This window comes from Eleutherodactylus coqui, chromosome 9, assembly GCF_035609145.1.
Source record: "Eleutherodactylus coqui strain aEleCoq1 chromosome 9, aEleCoq1.hap1, whole genome shotgun sequence".
Classification (NCBI taxonomy): Eukaryota; Metazoa; Chordata; class Amphibia; order Anura; family Eleutherodactylidae; genus Eleutherodactylus; species Eleutherodactylus coqui.
This window is the reverse complement of record NC_089845.1, coordinates 41,960,600-41,984,422: the sequence shown is the minus strand read 5'-3', so window position 1 is coordinate 41,984,422 and position 23,823 is coordinate 41,960,600. Positions and strand designations below refer to the sequence as shown.

At 43.5% G+C, this 23,823-nt stretch overlaps 1 protein-coding gene across 4 annotated transcripts in view; it reads left to right on the top strand.

Moving 5' to 3' along the window:
* ACD (ACD shelterin complex subunit and telomerase recruitment factor) overlaps window positions 1–23,823 on the top strand; it is a 35,507-nt gene that overhangs the window by 3,128 nt on the left and 8,556 nt on the right. For 3 of the 4 annotated variants that reach the window (XM_066579278.1, XM_066579277.1, XM_066579279.1), the window contains exons 3-12: window positions 3,028–3,149; window positions 4,861–4,951; window positions 7,690–7,769; window positions 8,229–8,273; window positions 9,189–9,244; window positions 14,623–14,780; window positions 15,999–16,080; window positions 17,363–17,425; window positions 20,753–20,878; window positions 22,055–23,013. In XM_066579278.1, the coding sequence (XP_066435375.1) occupies window positions 3,028–3,149; window positions 4,861–4,951; window positions 7,690–7,769; window positions 8,229–8,273; window positions 9,189–9,244; window positions 14,623–14,780; window positions 15,999–16,080; window positions 17,363–17,425; window positions 20,753–20,878; window positions 22,055–23,013 (1,782 nt within the window). The remainder of the gene's footprint in view (window positions 1–3,027; window positions 3,150–4,860; window positions 4,952–7,689; window positions 7,770–8,228; window positions 8,274–9,188; window positions 9,245–14,622; window positions 14,781–15,998; window positions 16,081–17,362; window positions 17,426–20,752; window positions 20,879–22,054; window positions 23,014–23,823) is intronic. The other variant, XM_066579280.1, reaches the window with a different exon arrangement.

Below are 23,823 nucleotides of genomic sequence, written 5' to 3'. Positions count from 1 at the left end.
CTTCAGTGGCCGTAGTGATATAGCTCTGAAGATTTCCGAGCTATGTTTCACTATGGGACTGTGCAGAACACAATGCCATAAGCTGTGGCATTGTGTTCTGCATGCGCACCGCCTGCACAGTTCCAGAGAACCAGTGCAAGACTTTAAAAAAAGAAGCGGGAAGTTGCCGGCAGATCAGTTAACTCCTGCACGGTTTACACATTGCCACGAAGACCACCGGCTTGTCAGAAACTGGCCGATGGTCCCTGTGGCAGGGAGAGCTGGTGATCGGCTGTCAGATGATAGCCAGGCACTAGCTCTTACAGCTGAAAATGGAGAAAACTTCCGATCTCCGCTGTTAAACCCTTTACATTTCACAGTCTGTACGACTGCAGCATGTAAAGGGCTGACAAGGGAGCTCCCTCTGTCACCATCTGACCCCCCCCCCCCCCCCGCAATGAGATCAGGGGGGCCCCAATGGGTCTCTGTGGCACCCGGAGGCTTAAATATAGCGTCCTGGTCTGCCTGCAAGCTGTGCTGTTTAACCCTTTACATGCCACGGTCTGTGCGACTGCAGCATGTAAAGGGCTGACAGAGGGAGGGGGCTCCCTCTGTCACCATCGGACCCCTGCAATGTGATCAGAGGGTCCTGATGGTTCTCTGTGGCACCTGGAAGCTTAAAGGGGTTGTCTCGCGAAGGCAGAAGACCCTTCTGCGCAAGCGCGTCTAATCGGGCGATTAGACGCTGAAGTTAGACGGAGCCATGGAGACGGGGACGCCAGCGCAGGGAAGGTAAGTGAATAACTTCTGTATGGCTCATATTTAATGCACGATGTATATTACAAAGTGCATTAATATGGCCATACAGAAGTGTATAACCCCACTTGCTTTCGCGAGACAACCCCTTTAAATATAGCCTGCGGGCCTGCCAGCTAAATTAGGCTATGACGCTCAGACTCTGTCTGAGTATCATCGCCTGTCTAATACCTTGCTATGCCTCAGAAGAAGAAAAAAAAATATTATGCAAGTCCCTTAAAGGCACAAAAAATAAAAAAAATTCTATAAAAATAAAAACGCCAAAACCCCCACCTTTCTCCCCTTACTTTGTAAAAAATTAAAAACTAAATTACACATGTGTAATAGCCTGTTGACAAAGGCTATTGTAGCCGAAACGCGTGCAGCTCTCCTCCACCTTTACTTCTCTCCTATTAGGCCCCGATGGAAATCCTAGTATTTCCTTCAGATATGCTATATGTCTCTTGAGGAAGGAAGTGTTTGTGTCCAGCTCCATCCCGCGCAGATTTGTTGACCCTTTCAGGAGCAAAATAATGGAGCGTCACCTCGTAGAATTTTTCACTAATCTGCCTTATAAAACCCAATAAAAAGCTCTCAGAAAGTTGTTTATGTATCCTAAGATGCTACTGATGAAAACTACGACTCATCCTACAAAAAGCCTCACACGGCGCCTTGACGGAAATATAAAAATCTTACGGCTCTCAGACTGCAGCGATGCAAATACAGTTTGTTAAGGCTAATTTCACATGGGCGAGTCTGATATCCGGCTGTGAAACTCCGCGCTCGCCAACATGCGATGCCCCCGCGGATGGGAGGCGATACTGAGCCAACCCCATTGAAAACAATGGACGATGTGAGGGAATGCCCAAAGATAGGACATGCCACGATTTGTTTCCCAAAGTAGTTCCATAAGTACATCTTGTCCTGCACAACACGGGGCCTCGGGGCCAAATGGCCGAGCCCTAGTCTACACCAGTAATACTATGTCGGGCGTTAACAAGTGGTTTATTCTAAAATCTATTTGGAACGAATACAATGAAACGTCCCCAGAACACCCGATTTATTTTTCTGCTGGCTTTGCAGTTACATTCTAGTCTCTGCACAATGGTCCTCTTTAAAAGACCCCTTCTCTTTCTGACTTGTGATCACCTGTTTTGTAAAGACCTTTTTTTTTTTAAAAGGGAATCTACCACCTAATATTCTTTTACTAATTAAAACTAGATAATAAAAACATATTCCAGATTTCTAATCTGCTTTCTGATTGTAATTTATTGCCTGTACATGAATAGGCCATCCTGCTTGAGCTCCACTTCACATCACTCAGAGATATGCTTTACCGCAGCCTCTTGGGCCATTTACACAATGGGCAGAACTCCATTGCTTATATGAGATCGTGTTCTGCGCACGCTCTGTAAAGTCTGCAAAGGTAGTTATGCAGGGAGGGGGAGGAGGTGAGTTGTGTAATATCACCTTATGCGAATGGTGGATCCTGTATTATTTATATATAGGTGTTACCTTTCAATGTGATCCTGCCTGTGATGACAAGGAGATGACTGCTGAAATGACAAGGAGATGACTTTTTACAAATGGCCATGCACGCTCCTCTGGGTAATATGCAAATAAGGGAGATGGAATAAAACCTCTACAGTGCCACCTATTGAAAGGCAGCATTCCTTCCGGCCAAAATCAGACTTTTTATACAAGCCTTGTAACAATAACTGGGAATTCCCTTATTTGCATATTACCCAGAGGAGCGTACATGGCCATTTGAGTCTCCTCACTCACCGTCTAGGTGCTCTCCCTAAGGAGAAAAGATAGCGTTTCTAACCCCTATCCCAGGCTTCTCACTAGCAAAGCCAGACTCCTACTGTGCATTGATGAAGGGCAAATACCCCGAAACAGCCACCTGTACATGGAGTCTGGCTTTGCTTTTAATTCTCAGTCTTTGTTACAAGGCTTGTATAAAAAGTCTGACTTTGGCCTGAAGGAATGCTGCCTTCCAATAGGTGGCGCTGTGGAGGATTTATTTCATCTCCCTTAATTACCTAAATTAGTAAAAGTTTAGGTGCAGCCCCAGACAAGAATTTCAGCAACTGTGAAGTGTCTTTAACATGTGTCCATTCTGTAAACTTCTGGATGACTTGGTTGAAGTACATAGACTTCTATATACTAATGCATGTAGAACATTATTATCCTATTCATTGCCCACATTCCTGTATTCCTTTAGTTGTATCTTAATGTATTCTCTGTTAGTTTTTGAGGATGCCAGTCAATACAGAAGACCTCCCATATACAGAAGCTGTCATCAATGTTTCTGATCGGAAGTACTACATCAAAGCAGTCATCACCAAGGAGGCGCAGGAGATGCTAGAAAGGTTTGGATGTTCACACTATTGTTGTTTACCTCTTCTACAGTACGGCCTCACAGGGTGAGCCTCCTGCAAAAGGTCCGCAGCATTTACAGCAGCAGTAAAGTGGATCCAATCCACCCGCTGAGGAATATATGCAGCCGTGAACCAGCCGTGGGAGGGTTTATTTTTTTTCTGGACAATCTGTGGTTTTTATTGGTACTATTTTGGGGTACGCATGGAATTTTTCATCACCTTTTGTTCAGTGACCAAAAAATAGCAATTCTGGCATGTTTATGCTATTCACCATGTGGGATAAAGAATGAGATATTGGACATAAGACTTTTATGGACATGTTTTTCATTGTTTAGATTAAGCCTGTGACACATACATGTACTTCATAGGACCTGAGGGAAGAGGGGTACAGAAGGAGTCCAAAACCTCGTGAGAGTTCGGGTTCCTAGGCCAGACATGTATTGATGCCTAATAATAATAACAGGTACAATATACTACAATACAGAAGTAGTGCAGTATATTGTACATGCAATCACATGTTCACGTCCTATAGTGCAGGGGTCCCCAACTCCAGTCCTCAGGGACCCCCAACAGGTCATGTTTTCAGGATATCCTACGGTAAGAACACCTGTGGCGATGTCTGAGGCACCGACAATAATTACATCACCTGTGCAACACTGAGGAAATCCTGAAAACATGACCTGTTGGTGGTCCCTGAGGGCTGGAGTTGGGGACACTGCTCTAGTGGGACTTTAAAAAAAGAAATCAAGTTTAACAGTCAATAAAACAGTTAAAATCCCTTCTGTTCTTTTATTACATTCAGGGGCTGAAAACCTGTCCTACCCTTGTCCAGCTGACACCCGGGTGCAACTCGTGAAAGGGGCTGTAAAAGCCATTCTCCAAGTTTCATAAAAAACACTAAGTATATCAGAACACTCTGAAAGGTTAGAGATGAGCGAACGTACTCGGTTCGGGTGGTTTTGGACCCGAGCACCGCTTTTTCCGAGTAAATGACTACTCAAACGAAAAGATTCGGGGGGGGTTGCAGAGGGGGGGGAGAGTGAGAGAGCTCCGCCCCCCCCCCCCCCCCCCCGAATCTTTTCGTCCGAGTAGTCAGTTACTCGGAAAAAGCGGTGCTCGGGTCCAAAAACGCCCGAACCGAGTACGCTCGCTCATCTCTAGTTAGAGACACTTCTGGAACATTTTTTTTTTCAATGAAATGCACACCGTTTTAGCTAAAAATATTTTTTCATTTGGGTTGAAAATTTTCAAACATTTGCTTTCTGCAACCCTTATGTGCCATAGTACAATATACAGCAGGCTGCAGAATGTTGTTCAGTAGCAAAGACTGGCTGTCTGATGGCTCGATCTTCTAAGCTGTCTTATGATCAAGTCAAAGTTCATAGATCGGCTTCCCCTGCTCACACAGCAACCCATCAATCTCTGAGGAGGCGGGCGGGTGGGGGGGACACATTCTCTAAAGTTAAAAATGAATTTAAAAAATGAAGCAACTAATGGTCTTGATGAGGGCTGCCTCACACGAGCGTATAGTAGTTGCATATTATGAATGCAGGTTTTGCGCGCGTAATACACTGTACCAATATCGCATAGGGGACCATGTTGCCGCTCACACGAACTGCGTATATTACACGTGCAGCATGTTCTATTTTTTGCTGTAGGTCCTAAATGACTAACCTCTCAATCATTATGTTTCTCTTTTTAGTGAAAGTACATACTTCAAGTTAGCGGATATCAAGAACAAGATCGTCATTTTAAAAAAATTCTATGTGTGTTTCACTGCAGTTAAGGATCTGGTAAGTGAGTTGTTAAGGTACGTTTTCCAAAGCTGTTGGTTGAACGCTCATATCAGTCAGTGTCTTGTAACGTGACTGGGAAAATAGGCCAAAACCCAAGTTTCCTGCGGATGGAAAAAATGAACCTGTACAGGCAGGCTGTTTGGAGGTTTTGCCCACTGTCCGTGTACAGTAGGTTTCTGGCAGGCTTGGTGACAAGTCTATGATGTGGGTCGGGGAGGGTACACTTTTTCCTAATGGTAACTGCCTAGTAGGCGTGAGGTGACTTCTAAGCCCATCATTGCTGCTATAGGAAATTCGTTTTGGCTTACATTCCCAGTCATGTAACAAGGCCTGTTAAAAGGTCACATATTGACTTATAGGGAAGCTGCTTTCACATAGACAGTACTTAGAGGCATTGTACCATCACCCATTTGCATAGATTGTTTTTGTTGCCCTGACAGACTAATGAGATTTTACTTCTTAAAGGCCCATTTAGACACAACAATTATCGCTGAAAATTCGCTCAAAAGCCATCTTTTCAGCGATAATCATTGCGTGTAACTGCACTGACATCGTGCAGTTTCTGTTAAGCCGTCCTCATCGTTGTCTTTCTGTGTGCTGAAAGACAACTATGAGCCTTATCAGGGATTCACAGCGGGATACAGCTGATACTATTGTTTCAGCTGTATCCCGCTCCCTGATAACAGACTGAGTATGAAGAATAGAGCGGTCCAGCTGTGTTCTCCATACCTGGCACGGAGCGCTCGGCTGTATAACAGCCGGGCTCTCCGTGCAGAAAACATCTGGATACAGAAGACAAGCGGGGACACCCTGCTTGTCTTCTACATCCTCCGCTCTGAGCTGTATAACAGCCGGGCGCTCGGACCGGAGAACAGCTGTATGCAGAAGGTAAGCGGGGACACCCCGCTTGTCTTCTGCATCCTCCGCTCCCAGCGCTCGGCTGTATAACAGCCAGCACTTGGAGCGGGGAAAGAGCTGGATGCAGAAGGCAAGCGGAAACACCCCGCTTGTCTTCTGCATCCTCCACTGGCAGCACAAGGTGATCGCTCATCTTGAGTGATCATCTTGTGCTGTAAATGACACGACGATGATCGCTCAAAAGTTGCTTGAGCGACATCTTTTGAGCAATTATCATTGTGTCTAAATGGGCCTTAACAAATGATGCATACTTCTGTATTCCACAAAGCCAGCGAATAAGACTGCACTTCACTGTTTTTAGAAAACTGATATTTGTACATAAGTAATTTACTTGTAAGTGTAGAAGATTAGTAGAAAAAAAACAGACCCAACAATAAGCCCGTGCCGCTCATTCTGTAATTGAATCATTAATTGAAAGGGGAGTTTTCAAAAAATAGCAGTGAGGAGTTAAAATGGTGAAGTCATTAATTCTATGGGATAACTGGTTAATTTTGGCATTTACTTTAGGCAGAAGGGCAGCAAATGTTGCACATGGAGGTCATAGTGCATTTCCTTCTAAAATACTGGTGAAAATGAGTCGTACCAGACATGTTCTGATGAAGCACGTACTTAGATTAAAAAGTGGATTGGGGAGGGGAAAACCTATAGAGAAGCTTAGCTAAAATAATCTCAAATGCCTTGAAGTGACAAACCGACCCTGAAGGACGCGAAAGAAATAGGGAACTACTGTTCGAATGGATGGAAGAATAGCCATGATGGCAAAGACTCAGCCAATGATCACCTCCAGAAAGACGAAAGGAGATCTGAGCTTACCAGCGAGTACTGCTACCATCAGAAGAGGACTAAGTGAAGCCGAGTTACCAGCAAGAACTCACCGCAAAGACCTTTTGTGGAAAAAAAAAAGACGCCCTGAATAGGTTAAAATTTGCAAAAGGAAAACATTGACTGGCTGAAGGAGAAATGATCCATCATTTTATGGACTGTTGAAAGCAAAGTTGCTTTTTTTTTAGGTCTAGTGGCCGCAGACGGTATGACAGACCTCCCCCCAGCACTTGACTGAGGCCACAGCACACCGTGAAGACAGGAAACGTGGTGCAAAAATCATGACATGGGGATGTCTCTCACACCGCGGTGTTGGCCTATTTATCACATACGAGGGATCATGGATCAGTTTGAAAATATCAAAATACCTGAGGAGATCATGCTGCCCTACACCGAAGAAGAAATGCCCTTGAAATGGGTGTGTCAAAGCAACAATGAGCGAACAATATCTTGGTTCTATAAGAACAGGTTTGAAGTAATGGAGTAGCCGGTCCAATCGCCTGACCTCAGTCCCATAGAGAACTTGTGGGGTGATCAAAAATGCTGTTGAGGCAAATACAAAAAAAGCAGAACTGTGGACTGAAGAACGGTCTTCCTGGCCTGATACCAGGTCAGCGGTTGGCAAACTCCATGCAACCCAGATGTCAAGCAGATCTCAGAAACAACACGTGTTTTTACAAGTGTTTAACTCTGCGTTTTCAGCGCGGCGCCAAACGCTTTCAAACCCTATCATTGATTTCAATGGGGCTTCTCAGATATGCGCGAAGAAGCGCTGCAGTTTTCAAGCGCTGTCTGTTCTATTTTCATGCGTTTCTGCGTTTTTTAAAATGTGATGCTTTGCCCATTGAAATGATTGGGGTGCGTTTTCAGAGTTAAAGATATGTATGTGTTTGAATATATGCATCACCTACATGAATCATTCTGCTACTTTGTACGCAGCACCTTACTATGCATTTTTATAATTCGTGTTTTGCCATCTGTTTTTTCCTTTTTAGAGCAGGTGTGAATTTTACCTAAATGTTGAGCATATGAGCTTGCTGCCCATGCAGACAGAAGAAGTTGACCTTCTTAACTGGTAAGAAATTAGTCTTACTATGCCTAATTCGGCGGCTTTCCTCATCAAAGACATTGGTAGCCTATTGCTAGGATATCCCACCAGTATCCCATCAGCAAGGGTCCGACTGCAGTGACCACCATTGGTTACTAGCATAGTGCTGGGCAGCTGCATTTGCTTTCGGCTCCTCTTTGCTATTTCCAAGTAGTTGCATCCAAGACTGCGGCTTACACTAGATTGAGTGGTACAGGGCTTTCCTACTGCCGCCTAAGTCTAAGACCCAATGGGGGTAACATCAGTCAGACCCCGCTTCACTGGTTACCCACAGAAGATCTACCATAGCAGTATGCTACAAATGTATTTGCTATAACATTATTGCCATGGATTAGTCTTCTAGTGAGCCTCACCTGTGTGTCAAGGTATGCAAATGAGGTCTCAATTTATTCTGAAAAGTAATAATTATATGATGCGTTCTTTCAGTAACATGGAGGCAGGAGTGAGGAAGAAGATCAAAGAATTGTGGCAGTAAGTTACATTTTTCATTTTACTTCCTCAATCTGGATATAATCGCAGTCAACCTTTTTTGTTTGTTGTTTAACCCTTTCCAATCCAATTTGTATCCTGGTTTTCCTAGGGGGCTTACTCTTTTTCTGCTGTTATACAATGGCGCTATCTGCTGGCTAAAGCCAGTACTGCATGAGGTGACACGTTGGATAGGCTCCGACAGCAGAGAGGCTGGCAATATACAGTAAGAGAACCCCGACGGATGTCTTCCAACATCGGAGCTGTACAGCCTTAAATCATAATGTCTTCAGACGTCCGACAGTGGATTGGAAAGGGTTAGGCTTTAAAAAGAGACACTCTTGGTATTGTCACATCCATAACGACCAGTACAATTAATTGAACACACGTTTTATCCTGCATGGCTAACATCCAAAAAAAAAAAAAAAAAAAAAAAGAGCTAAAATGTTTTGTTGTTTTTTTCTTCATTTTTCCCTCCCAAAAAACTCAATAAAGATGGTACCTATAAAACCTACAGTTACGCAAACCCTTACACAGCTCCATCCATGCAGTAATGCAAACTATAAAAAATACATATTTCTAAGCAAAAAGCTTCTTTAGTGTGCAAACATGGGGGGGAAACTAAAAATGTTGGTATTGTCATAGTACCAAACCAATAAAATGAATAAAGGTTATACAGCACATGACAAGTACCCCTATATGGTTCCAATAAATATGTCCGTTCGCCACAAAACATACAAGCTTTCATGCGGCCATGTCAGTGGAAAAATAAAAAGGTTATGGCTTTCGGAAAGTGGAGATGAAAATCCCCCCCCCAATTATAGCATCTTTAGGTCTATACTAGGCTACAACCTTAAGGGTTAACTGTATTATTATGGTAAGTCTAGTTGTTTGATGTACTTATACATTTTGTTTCAGGAACTACATAAAGGAACTTGAAATAAATGAGACGTCATCTGACATGAACTTATCTGGTCAGTACCATCCTGCAGCGTTTCCACACACAGTTCTCGATATGTGCATAATCTTGTGAAATGGTTACATATTAGGCTGGGGTCACACGGGGCGCAGTAGCCGCGGAATTCCCGTGCAGACTTTCTGCACTGAAATTCCACCAGCGGCTTTTTATCCCAGGATTAACCAGCAAAGTGGACGAGATTTGCAATAACCCCTTCCACCTGCTGCGGCCGAGCCACCCTGAAATTGACGGGTCGCGTGGAATTCAAAGACGCGGCATGTCTATTCTTTCAGCATTTCCGTGGCGGCTTCTCTATGGGGAGAGATGGCCACAGCGAAATGTAGGCGAAAGGCTGCGGGTTTTGAAGCTGCATATCACCTGCGGAAATCTTGCGGTATTTCCGTGCAGTCATTACGCCAGATTTCTGCTGGATTTCGGTCCCGTGTGACCCCAGCCTTAGAAATCGGGAGTATTGATGGGAGAATAAGACCACCTGGTATGACTAATTATTTTCGGTTGATATACGTATCCCAGGCATGCTTTTTTATTAGACAGTTTCTATTGTTTTGACCATTGAGTCAGTAAAATAAAAAAAAAAAAGAACCTCAAAAGATATAAATATATTATAAAATATAACTCTTATTAGTACAAAACTAAGGTGGGCTCACACGGAGCAAAATTGCCATGGGATTTCTGCTGGGCCCTCTGCACGGAAATTCTGCAGCATTTACAGTAGCAGCAAAGTGGATGGGATTTTCAAAATCTCGTCTACAAGCTGTGGAAATAATCCGCACAAAACATGTGCGGAAATTGACATGTGGCGCGAAATTCAGATCTGTGGCATAGCAATTGCATCGTCGTCTCTCAATGAGGGGGTGTATCCGCACAGGTATTCACGATGAAACCCGCTATAAAACCCACAGCAAATGGTGCCGGTTTGGAGGCGGGCGTTCTGCTGGAAATCAGCACCGTGTGCACCCGGCCTAAGGGTTACAAATTATAAATCGCCAAACAAAAGGTAGTTCCCACCAGCCCCTCGAGAAAGCAGTAAGTCGAAACGTGCATTGGGGGTCTGTATGCACTGTTAGTATTTACCATGTATTATTAGGTATGATCCCTGTTTGGGGTGAGTTGTAACTGAAGTACTTCTGCATGTTGCATAGAGGGGCCATTGTTTGCTGGTGGCAAATTACTTTTTGTTTGGTGATTATTTATCATTTATGACCCATAGGTGAGGTCTCACATGGGCGGACTTTAATTGCAGGCTCTGCGGTAGACCTTCGCGCGGACTTTCTACTGCAAAACGCAGGCATTGAAAGGCATGTAGTTTCAATTTTTCCTTTACCCTCGCGGATACAAATTGTGTATTCTGAGAGCAGAAGATAAATCACATCGGGCTCTATTTTGCCGCAGAATCCGAACGGCCGGTCTCCATTGATGTTGATGGAGGCCATTTGACCCGCAGCACATGCGCAATTAAGTGAAGGCCTGGGAAATACAAACAAGATAAACAAAAACTGTGCTGCGCATGACTGCCTGTGAGCCTAAGCGGCCATACACAGGGTTAGCGGCCGGGCTCACAGCCGGAATCTACTGCAGGCCTTTTGCATGGATAATCCGATCTGGTGGAGTGTGTGCCCGATCTCAGTTTGGCAGTCATCATGATTGTCTCCTTGCCATTTTAGCTTTAATGTTTTCACCTATTTAGTACTAATATAAGTTATATTTTCTAATCTATTTATATAGTTTGAGGATCATTTATTATTTATCCAGTAAAGCTGAATCATTCTCCATGTTACGGACCCCACCAGGCGCACCCACTGCACACATCGTGTAATCAATAGACAAACCTTACCTGTTAACCCTTCTCCTGTGTCACCTACAAACCTAATAAAATAATAGGGCCTGGGACAAAAGCTGGTGTTACACTACTTCTAATTAGTCTCTGTTCAGAATACACTCCATTAACAACAACTGTTTATCCTTTAACCCCTTCATGACAGCGGGCGTATCGTACATAGACACCCTTAGCTGTCAGCTGGTGTATGGCATAGTTTCAGCTCTGTTAAACAACTTGAACATGCCGGCAATGGTTACAATCTGAGCTATTTAACCACTTAGTTGCCACAGTCATTGTTGGTCATGGCATCTTAAGTTATTCGGCAAAGGTGGACCCCTCTGTCACCCTATTGGTCCTCCCTCTGCAACGTTCTCACTGAGTGTCTATGGGTTAACATGACAGACATATTGAAGTGTATTGTACAAGTGGTAACACGATTGCATGTTTCAAGTTTTATAAAAATTGTTTAGAATATTTAAGAAACATATTTAAAAAAAAAAAAACAGTTAAAAATAACTGCTGTATTTTTTTGATATAAAAATAATCCTTCAAAAGAAAAAAAATCTACGCATAGAGCTGAATGTGCGTTTTTTTTATTTTCACACACACTTTGTCCCCCCATTTCCACCACTGATTAGAAATCGGGAATCTCCTTTTCATTGATTTGGCAATTTTTTCCTCCTTTTTTGCGGAAGGATGAAGAAATGGCCAAATCTATTACCGGACACACACACCCCACCTCTCACCCGCCACAAGGCTTCTCACCCAGCCAACGAGATCTATCATCAACACTGCTGAGGGACAAGAACCCTGAAACAGCTGTCTGTATATTCATAGTCATGTTGCACATTGACAGAGGCATCATACCATTTCTCATTTACTTTTCTAAAAAACAATAGTGATTTCTTCTTCCTTTGACATATACTTTTGTTGCTTTTTAAGATGGCCATTTTTAATAGTGTCCTTTGGGCACTCTCATTGTTTTAGTCAAGGGCTACACAGCGACATTGGCTGGACACGTGTTGCATCGCCAAATTTGTCACTATCCTAATTCTGCGTTCCAGCCACCAGATGTCCAGACTTGCAGGGCTTCCAGCAGGTTGTGGCAGCTTGCTAGTCCTAATATGACCACTTTTATTGGGATATGTAGTGCCCAAGTCACAACGTAACCCTAACTTTAGTCCAGCTTTTTACTTCATTTTTTAATTACTCACGCGTTTCCTTGATATTAGTATTTCTAAAAGCTAATTCTTTGATTGTGGTATAAGATTGCTAAAAGTCTGTTTTTATGTCAAACTATAAACTTGTATTAAGCTTTTCTTACATCTTTACCTCAGATTGTAAATTCTAATGTATAATATTGGTCGGATTCACAACTACACTGCTTAGTACTGCGGTATAATGAGGTTGTGCTACAGAGATCTCGGGGAGCAGGATCTCCTCTACGTTCTGTGTGCAGTTTATGGGGAAAACTGAGAGTTGGAGATAGCAGAGGGGAAAACTGGTGTTACATTCCTTATATGTCTCATAATGGCCAGAAGTAGTTCTCTCCCTCATGCCCACACACAATTACGTAATCTGAAACGGCAAGTACGCTTTAAAGTAAAATATTAAACTCGTTTTGTAGCAAAAAGAATACCTAAAAAATGCCGAAATGGGAGCTCAGCCCATGAGAGATGATTAACACACGGCTAAATATAATTTTAACAATTTGGCATTAGATGAAAACTCAGTTTTTTTTATACGACAGGCAAATGCTTTAGTAAAACAGCTGTTATTGGCCTCATGTAATGTGAATATGGTATATGATATATTTGTATTTGTAGATCTCTCTAGCTGATAAACTAATATTTCATGTATCCATTGTTAACGTTACTCTGCTTATTGTAGTTCATGCTTTTATTAAAAACCTAATTATATTGGTTACATGGATTTAACAGTGCATTCTTAATTACAGTAAACATTATAAAAGACAGATTGCTGAATTATCAAATTCCTGTATTTTGGATATTAAGCACACCTGACTATGGGACGCACTCAAGATTTAAACAGAATATAGGAAAAAAATGTCATACTAATTAAACTTGGCGATCTAAGGAAGTGGAGGGGTTAATGTCGCTAAAGTGTTCTGTGGGAATTGGAGATTTATGTCAGGCAGTGGGTTAATGATGGGCTTCTTGGGAACAGCACACATCGGGGGGGAGTTAGAGTAGTATGGTGAGTTGCACAGCAGCACAGGGGGGAGTCGGGGGCTTGTCCTGCCTATAAAATGATCTGTATGTTATGGAGTCACTTCTGGGTATATCAAGGCAGGAGGTTTATCTACAGTGTAGCCTTCTGAAATAGTAGCTCCTCTGGTCATCTACTTGCGCCTGGGCAGTAACACGTTGGGGCAGGATTTTTCTGAGCTGCAGATACTGAGTCCAGGGAGGAGGACCAGGTAAGGCATGGAGAAAGCAGCGGAAGGCATCTGGAGGGGGAGAAAGTTCCAGAGGATGCTTTATTACAGGTTGCTAGTGAGATGCCATCCACCAAAAAGGTGTTTTAATGAGCAGATTGCCATTAGAGTAAGCCGGTGACTTTGGGCAGTAAGACACTAGCTGTGGAGGTGTATAATGACCTAGAGAGAGGCAGCACTGATTGGTGAGGTGTAAAGGGGACTTAGTTTATATAGAGTAATTTCGGTGCAGAACCACCGTATATACTCAAGTATAAGCCAAGTTTTTCATTACATTTTTTTGTGCTGAAAAAGCCCCCATCGACTTATACTCGGGTGAGGTAAAAAAACCACAATACTCGCCTCCCAGCCGGCGTCTGTGTCCCCGGCGCGATGGTCTCCCCAGCGGTGCGGCAAGCTGCTTAAGCCTTCTCCCCGCTGTCATCTCCCTGCTCAGCTTTGAATTCCCCTGCCGTCAGCGCTGTGTAACTAAGCACTGTGATTGGATTGAGGGCCAGCCAATCACAGCCAGTGCTCGATCATTTACAGCTATTCAGTGAATGACATCACTGAATGGCTGTGATTGGTTTATCGAGCGCCGGCTGTGATTGGCTGGCGCTTGATCCAATCACAGCGCTGACGGCGGGGGAATTCAAAGCTGAGCAGGAAGATGACAGTGGGGAGAATTCTCAAGCAGCTTGCCACACCGCCAGGGAGACCATCGCCCCGGGGACACAGACGCAGGCTGGGAGGTAAGTATTGCGTCTTTTTTTTTTTTTTTTTACCTAGTATATACTTGAGTCGATACATTTTACCAGTGTTTTGTAATGAAACTTATTAACTCGGCTAATACTTGAGTATATACGGTATATAAGTTGCAGGGACTTCTTAGCAAGTTTACTTCTTGCTTTAAAAAAAAAAAAGTGTGTTTTCTAGTCTGATAAATATGGTGATTTGGATTACTTCACATGCAGATAATACAGGATGCAGCTATTCTTTGCGGTGCCGTGCTTACAGGCCATTATACATATAGCATAAATAATATTGCTTTAGACTACTGTACGTTGAATTGCGCTCCTTCATTCAGTTTGAACTGATTTGCCGTTCATTTTCCTAGATGCGTCTCTTACCCAGTTATTGATGATTGCAAATGAAGAAAAATTCAGCGCTTTGAAAGCCGTTGTGGAAGAGTGTCTTGAGCTCGAGCCCTCCGCTGCCCAAGATATTCAACCGCAGGGCAGAACCTTCTGGAGCCTGGAGAGAGAAAGAAACCAGGTACGCTTAATATGTAAACAGTTTCTATGTAGTTCTCCAAAGTTTAGCCATACTTCAAGCAATAGAACATAAATGTGATCATTTCCTTCACCTGCTGAATGTACATCTTCACCAATACAGGGTGCTTCCAGTTATTAATGCATGTGGTGCAGGACTTAACCAGAGGCACAACTTCATAATACACTATTTGATTTTCCCTTCCATCTGCTACTGCCGTATAGTCATGGCCAGTGTATGGGCCCCTCATGAAATGAAGTCGAGAGGATAGGGTTAGTCAGGCATGTCTGAGGAAGACGACCATTCCGGGATTGAAACCATTGCCTGCATGTGTTAGCAAATAAGGATCAATTGATATGTTAAATTTAGTCTGACATTGTGTGTCTCAGCCATTTTTGAGCAGCGCCTATCCCCTGCTTGCGTTCACACTACAAGTCTAAGTCTGCCATTACACCCAGCATTTTTTGCAATGAGTCTAAAAACTTATCAAAGCCACAAGTAAGTTTGCACACGTTTTTGAAAACGCACCTGTGTTTTAAGTTAAAGGGGTTGTCCCGCAAGGCAAGTGGGGTTATACACTTCTGTATGGCCATATTAATGCACTTTGTAATATACATTGTGCATTAAATATTGGCCATACAGAAGTTATACACTTACCCCCTCCGGTGCTGGCGTCCCCGTCTCCATGGCGCCGACCAAAGCTGCCTTCTCCCTGGATTAGACGCGCTTGCGCTGAAGGGGCCACTCCGGCGTGCATTACAAAGTGCATTAATATGGCCATACAGAAGTGCTTCACCCCACTTGCTGCCGCGGGACAACCCCTTTAATGATGATAGCTACTTTTTGATGCGTTTGGAACATATTACAAAAACACTCTAATAGCACCTTCACTACACAAAGACTAGGTGTAGCTCTAGTCCAATGCGTTGAATAGTTTTCTGCTCCCCTTCCTTCAATCCATAGGCAGCTGATTGTAGCTGCTATTCAGGTCAGTGAAGTAGTAAACAGCGGAGTGCACATTGGACCCTTCACTGTATTAATTAGCAGAATGGGATACAACTTAATCTGCTGGAAACCTAGAATCTGCATTCATACCTACTTTATGCCGTATACGGTCTGATCTCCACTGGTTAGAAGGGTTTCTCCTCTGGACAATTCTCCACACATACTGTTTTAGCCATAAAAGTTTGAAAAATGATTTTTTTTTTCTTGTATTTTCAGGAGAATGCAGAAAGATATATTATCCCTGTAGATTCGCTTCTTATTCCTCCTCACGAGGAAGCCGTTTTGGAGCAGATGCTCGGTAAGTAATGCTCGCAGCATGGTTACAGCTTTTAAAGCATGCTTCAACTTCCGAGGCACCTGACACTCCTCTTGTATGTTGGTAATAGTGAAGTTGCTATCTTTCTCATAACTTTCCCAGCAGCCCGTGGGAAAGTTATAGTCTGTTTTACTATTTTCTGCCCTGCTCTGTTTTTATAATTCTCACTGCTAACAGCAGCACTTATATTAAAGAATCACTCCGTCGTTTTTTTTTCCTTTGGGAAGACCATCAAAGTATCAGTGACTCCTGCTGTGAAGAACCCAGTTCTTTAGCTCATACCCTCTAGGATGTGTGTATTCTGCACTTTGCTTCTCCAGGTCACATGACCAACACTCTGACTCTTCTCTGTGCCCTGTAGTTATTGGAGCAAATTTATGTCCATTGTCATAAATAAATAACTGTGTTTCTGGCCATTAGTAACCAAGCTCAGGACCGCTTTACTTTTTGTATTCTGTTCTTGAAAATGAAAGCTGTTCTGTAATTGGATGCTATGGGCAAAAACAATAGAAGAATTGATTATTTTTTCTCTTCCTCTCCACCCTCTTAAGTTTTTTAATGTTTTTCCAAGACATTTTAATTGTTAGATTGTCTCCCCATTTTTTCACTGATGACCTATCCTCTGGATGGGTCATTAGTAGTTGATGTATGAGAGTTCAGCCGCTCGGGACCCCCCGTCCATCAACAGATCTGCTTGTCCACTATCCATTGCAGCGGTCCGGACGTTGTCAGAAGCTGACAGAGGAAGAAGTATCATCACTGGTTTCACTTCCATTTGAATCAATGCGAGAGCCGCACTGCTACAGCACTTCCTGCTCCTCTCCTGGTCAGAACTGGTTGTGACATCCCTGACCAGCAGAGAAGCGGGAAGTGCCATAGTGGTGTGGCATTCCCATTGATTTCAATGGGTGTGAAGCCGGTCAGGTTATGACCACGTCCAGCCAGCTCTACTGGACAGCGAGCGGACGATAGGCTAATAGATGTGGGGGTCTTAAGCAACAGACCACCATCCACCAACTACTCCAGAGGATAAGCCATCAGTGAGAAAATGGGCAGACAACCCTAAGTGTATCTAACCTAGAAAAGTTTTCAAAATAAGCGTCCGTGTGCGTACATGAGGAATATAGTATCACCGCTTGCCATGTAGAGGGTGTGCTTTAAAAGTCTGAAACTTTGTTAGCTGAGCAGATGTATGGTATAGGCCTAATGATAATGTGTGTGTTTAGGTCTTGATAGTCAAGTAACAAGTGTGGCTTTCTTCCAGAGTTTAGGTATGAAGGTCAGTGCAGTAGTGAACTTGCAGATTCTTCTGAAGGAGATAACTCTTGTAAGTGTCAAATGTCCAAGGACTTTAATGTTCTCATTCAGTGTACATCCCTTGTGCCACGTACTCGGGAGGCTAATTACTGTGTTGCCAATGTACACAATTACATGGTAACGGCCTCCATAAACTCTGTACATTACATTCATAGCTCTGGCTGCTTGCCACTACAATGCTTATAAAGCTTACATGAGTTCTGCATATTGTTTGGAGCCTAGTTCACATTAGAGGGGCTAGGGGGTCAAATACAAGTGCAGGTCATATTGAATCCTCCGACTGTTTCCTGGCCCTGGACCTTTTTATGATCTGTTAGGGCTAATCTTCAGGAGTTGTTCTAATGGGAAAAGCCATTTAATTCCTTCCTGCAAAATCATGTACAGTATGTCATAGAGGGCCTTCTCTGGGAAACAAGAAGTAAATTGAAATGTGCCGAATTAAAGGGGTTGTACTCAGAATAGGCATTAATATCTAAACTGTTGGGACTGCTGCTTGAGGTCCTTGCTGATGAGTCGATTAAAGTGACCGGAGCGTTCTTTAAACTTTACATTTGAGCATGATCGTGTTCGTACTTGGCATGCCGTATTATCTATAGCGACCGATTATTACAGGTTTGTCCCATAATGGTTTCACGCCTGCGTTAGGGCTCAGTTCAGTGTTCCCGTGTCTGCTCATTTTTTGGAGGATGTAAAACTGAAATGCAATGATCTCCCCCTCCCCCCCCCCCCCCCCCCCCTTTTCCCATTTTAATGGATTTTCAGTTCTGTTTTTTTTTTGTTTTGTTTTTTTTTTACTGGAACAAGGATGCAAACTAAAAGCCTTTTTTTTGGAAACCCATTAAATTCAATGGAGAAAAAACTGATCCGTTCATTTCAGTTTTACATCCTCCAAAAACTGAGCAGAGAGACGGGAACCCTGAATTGAGTCTTAAGGCCGGCTCCAGAAGGGCAAAATTCTCATGCGAGGTTTTGAATGGGATCATACTCGTAAGCAAATTTTTTCAGACATTGCAAACCGCAACACGTTCTATCCTTGGCCATGTTCTCGCATCGTATCTCCTGATGGCGGCAATGCACCATGTGCCAGGTACATGTGATGCAGGGTTTCCCCATTGAAAGCAATGGGAGAAGCTCCACGATCACTGCTTCCCCGAAGTGATGCAAAGTGGTTTTAATATAAAAACATCTTGCATCTGAGGGGAAATTCATGTTGGCGAGCGCAATATCGGGCCGTGATATACACCCGTGTGCAGTTAGCCTAACGCAGGTGTGAAACCACCCTCGTAATAATTTTCAAGAAGAACCCGGGAAACACAGTAAAAGCTGCTCATAGAGATGAAACTTTATCGAGGGCAATCCACATATGACTAATTGTGATTTTTCAGTTTGGTCCCAGAGCTTCTTCCAACCATCGGATTGTGTCTGTAGGTAGAATTGACAAAATGTAGCATTGGAAACAGTAGGAAATGTAAACACTGTTGCTGCAGAATGGCTCTACCTGTTCTCCAGTGATGATGGTCACAGGTCACTATGGAAATATGGAAGTGCCACAATCCAAACAACGTGTGTAAGAAAGTCAGCACATTATTTAAGGCGCACAGTAATTGCATGTTCAATGAAAAAAGTACAAAAATCACTTTTATATATACTCCAAAATAGTTCCTTTAAAAAAAAGACTCCTCACGAGAAGAAGAAAAAAGCCCACCTGCAGCTGCATCAATTGAAAAATTACAAAAAGTAATGAATCTTGGAATAAAGACTTTTTTTCATGAAATGTGCTTTTTTTATCCATCACGTCCTGTACAAAAAAAGTTCTAACTTATGAGCAACAATGCGACCGCGTTGACTTCCATTATGTTGCAATGTCATTGCTGTCTTTGCCCACCCAACCTCTGTCATGGCCAAAGTTGCTGTGTAATCCTAGCCTTATGTGGAACTCTGAATCCCTTCCTGAGGGCCAGCAATAAAAGTTCCAGTGGCCCTCGACTATTTCAAAATGGCACATAGTGAAGACGGGTTTATACGGAGTTCAGTGGGTATCGGTATACATCTGTACTCATTGCTCAGCACAAGCTGTCAGGGGTGTTTGCATCAAAAACTGCAGGTTCTTGGTCCTCTAAGCCGAACAACAAAATACCGCAACCGCTGGATCTGAGCGGCGCCAGATGGACCCCATTGACTATAATGAGGTGTTTTTGGCTTTCAGCATGCTGGGTGAAGTTCTGGAGTGAATTTGGTGTAAAATCTCTGCTCTTTGGCTTTTTACCAATCTTTTATTTACAGACTTGTATAATAGAGATATGTTTGTCTTGTACTTTTGAAAACACTTTACAGAACGCCAGTCCCCGGGGATCCTCTCCTACCTCTGAGATTGGCATATTTATAAACCTTGTTTGTGTATTGTTTTGTATCTAAGCAACGAGAACCTCCGCATGTACCTGTATGTGCAGTACATAATATACTTTTTATTTTGGGAATGTGGTATTGTATCAGATTTGGTCTGTAGGTATAAAATACTAGAGCAGGGGTGTCAAACTTATTTTTTCTGAGGGCCACATCAGCATTATGGTTGTTTTCAAAGGCCCAATTGTAATTATATAGTAAGGGCTCGTTCACATGAGCCTATCAGTGATGTAACATCGCTACATACCACATGTATGTGAAGCCAATGGTTTCCAATGGATTCCAATAGTGTCCCTGTAGAAGCAGTGATACCCCACCCCCATGCACCTCCATAGTGGCCCCAGTAGATACCCCCCCATCATAGTAGCTCCAGTAGAAACAGTGCCCACCCCCATAGTGACCCCAGTAGATACCCCCCCATCATAGTAGCCCCAGTAGAAACAGTGCCCACCCCCATCCCCATAGTGGCCTCAGTAGAAACAGTGACTCAGTAGTAGTCCCAGGGATGTTGCCCAGCCAGATACCAATGGCAGCCCCCCTATTAACCTCTGGCCAGGCAGCATCCCTGCAGGCTTCACGTTTACCCAGCCTGCAGTTCCGGTGGCGGAAGCCGTCACTGCTGAGTCTGAGCCCGCTGACCTCTCGCCTCCAAGGTGAGAGTTCAGCAGTCAGACTCAGCAGTGGCAGCTGCCGCCGCCAGACCGGCACTGCAGGCGGGGTGAGTAGAATTCCTGTTTTGATGCACAGCCGGCGGGCAACATAAAATGAGTTAGCGGGACTTGTGTTTGACGTGTGTACTAGAGTCTCTTAACACTTGAGCCCACACCGATCAAAACTCGTAACTTGATTTCTAATTCTGTAATTTGTGTTCTCTTTGAGTATTTGTCAATTAGCTTATTTATCTTTCTTCCCATTGAATACCTCATTTTTACAGCTCAGCCATACAGTACAGCGTTGTCTTCGTTGTCTGATGAGCCTATAGATGAAGGGCCAAGCAATCAATATGAGAATCCCTGGAACAAGCTACAGTCCCTTTGCGTCAGCGTTGCTACAAGTTCTGGTGAGTAGGAGAGCGGGTGGGAAAAAGCCCTTAGCGTGATGTCACAAATAACGGATTTAATCTGAAAATGTGAAATCTGCTGTAGATCCGTATCAGAATCTGCACCATCTTGTGGATCCTTCTGCTGTCTACAATCCTCACCAAAATCCATGTCAATGTTCACACCGATCGGTGCAGATTTTGACATGAATCTGCGCAGACTTCACACTTTCAAGTGAAGGGACGAAATCTGACTCAAAAATGCACGAAATGTGGCAGACTTTTCAACTGCAGAAAATCCGCACCATATGCGCTGTGTGTGAATGCACCCTTATGGGTACAGAAATAAATGAACCGGCACAAGCATCTAAACTCATGCCAGAAGAAGGGACAATATTTTATGGTAACAGGACTGGATGAAGGGATAGAGCAAACCCAGTGAAGTTAAGGGTCTGGGATCCAGACAATGTCCAGGGCTCAGAAACCTCAGAAGGAGCTGATTGTGTGTGAACCGAATTGCACTTAGGAGGCTCTGCCAACCAGATGGATCCAGCAATGGTGGTCAAGTGGAGTGAGTGAAGGAAAATAACTGGTATTTAGGCACGGCTCTCCGATAAATATTAGACAGTGCGATAAATTATACAACTTCTATTTTATTAAATCAATTTAAAACCAGCATATCCGCGCTTCGGTCAGTCAAGCTGGGTAGAACATCACTCTTGGAGCTGGGGGATATGGACCCAAAAGCGCTGATGGTACCTCTTAAGGTTTCCTACTGCGTCTCTGAGGCATCGTCGGATTATTTGCAGAATGTTCGCCACATCATGGGCTGATGGTCTTCCAATAAAGAGTAACTGAGTCAATATCAACAAATAAGGGGTTAGGACACCCTATCCTGCTAATTGATGGGGCCGGATACCTGTTGGTCAGACATTGTAGAGAGGTCATTGTAGCCCCATAATTAAGAGAACAGAGAAGGGTTTAAATAACATAAGAGTTCATTGACAAAAGTGGTGCTGTGTGTATATATATCTATATAGATATAGATATTATATAGATAGATATAATATGGCCATCTGAACAATTATCTTTTATCTGAAACTTATATGCTGCCAAATCACTGAATTTTATTCTTGTCTATATATACTGTTCACGTGCACTTTTTATACTGTTGCATAAACTTTTATTCTTGTATAGATTCCCAGCCGAAGTGTTCACTTTCTGCTGCTCAGAAGAGCACTGGGACCGAGGTTGGATCGGATCCAGACAGCAGCACTCCGGATATATTCCTGTCTGATGCAGATGTATCTATGGACGACTCCCCTGCTGACAAGCCTGAAAGTTCCCCTTTGATGTTTTCAGAACCTTCTTCCAACCCACCGCAGCCTGGTACAAGTATACTGCAGACTATCAGTGCCAGTAGTAATACCAGCACCAACGGCAGACAAGGAGGAAGTTCAAATACCGGTATCGGCTCTCTCAATCTAATACCACTTACTCAAGATTCGCCACAGAAAAGTTTGTCAGTGGGAAGTAAAGTACAGATAAGTCCCATTAAGTCTCATATATCAGAAAGCCAAAGCACCTCTCCAGATAAAACAGACCTTATCTCCCTAAGTGAAGAGGCCAACACTCACTGGCCCTTGAGAACAAGGAAAGCCTCAAAGAGGAAGCAAACTTCAGAGGATCTGGAGGGCGCACTCTCGGACCCGGAGCATCAGCAACCTGAGTATATAGAAAAGCCAGATTGTGTGGCTACTACTAACGCGTCTTCCGGTGAAGAGATTGACAAAGTGTCTAATATAGGTTTTGAGTCTGTAGAAAGTAAGCAGACTGGGGATAGAGAGGCAGCAGTCCCTTTTTCAGCTAAGGAAACAAATAACCAGAAGACTGAACAGCATGTCAAAACACACGTCACACAGAATAAAACAAAAAAAACGAACATACAGACCCGCAAACCCTGCTTACAGTTCGTGGTCAATCCAAAAATCCTCCCAACTAAAGACTCTGTCAATGGACAGTTACCCGCAGTTGGCCCTGCAGTGAGCAAAGTCTGCATCCAGGAAGCGCCCTCTAATGCAGCTCATGGACAGTCGTCGTTCAAGGCTAAAGAGAAAGACATGGCGCCCATCATTGAAGCAGGAAAAGCTGAACTGGTGAGGAACGCTGCTGTTTATTGGAATTCTAGCTATGTGGTACCTAAGCCATGCGTAAGGCTTAATGCACACAGAATCCGGAGCAGGCATTTGCCTCCGGGTTCCGCAGCAAATACTATCCATAGCTTGCTATTCAAAAGTGATTCTTCATGCACACCAGCGGAAAACAATTGCGGTTTCCGCTCGTGGATGAAAAATCGCAGCATCCACCATTTTCCTGCGGTGTCTGCACGGACGGCATCCATTGAAGTCGATGAAAGTCATTTGACCTGCAGCCCGTTGACAATTTACATTGCGGAAGGGCCATTAATTCCATGGGAAAAGCAGGAGTTAAAAAAAAAAAACTGTACTGCGCTTGGCAAGTTGTGCAGACCATCCGCAGTACAGATGAAGATCAAGAAAAGCAGGTACGCATGGACGCCGCTGCTGCCAGGGCCACATTCCACTGAGGAATCTGGCTCTGAAGTATGCATGCGTCCTTACCTATTCTTTGCTGTGGCAAGCCACGACATGTTTACTGTTCCATATCTGGCCACCGTTCTAAAGAATCTATGATGTGATATGGAGATATTGAATAATTAATAATCAGAAGCCTGACATTTCAAATGAAGTGATTTTCCAGATGATGGACCCACTCCTTAAAGAGACGCTATCACCATATTTTTGCACCCTTTTCTGAGGGCAGCATCAGGTAGTGTTATTCACATTGATTACAGTGATATTTCTGCTATGGGGATCTGTGCAGTAGTTTTGGAGAAACTTTTTCAGTAGTAGCACAATGCAGAGAGGACTGCTTACTGGCAATTCATG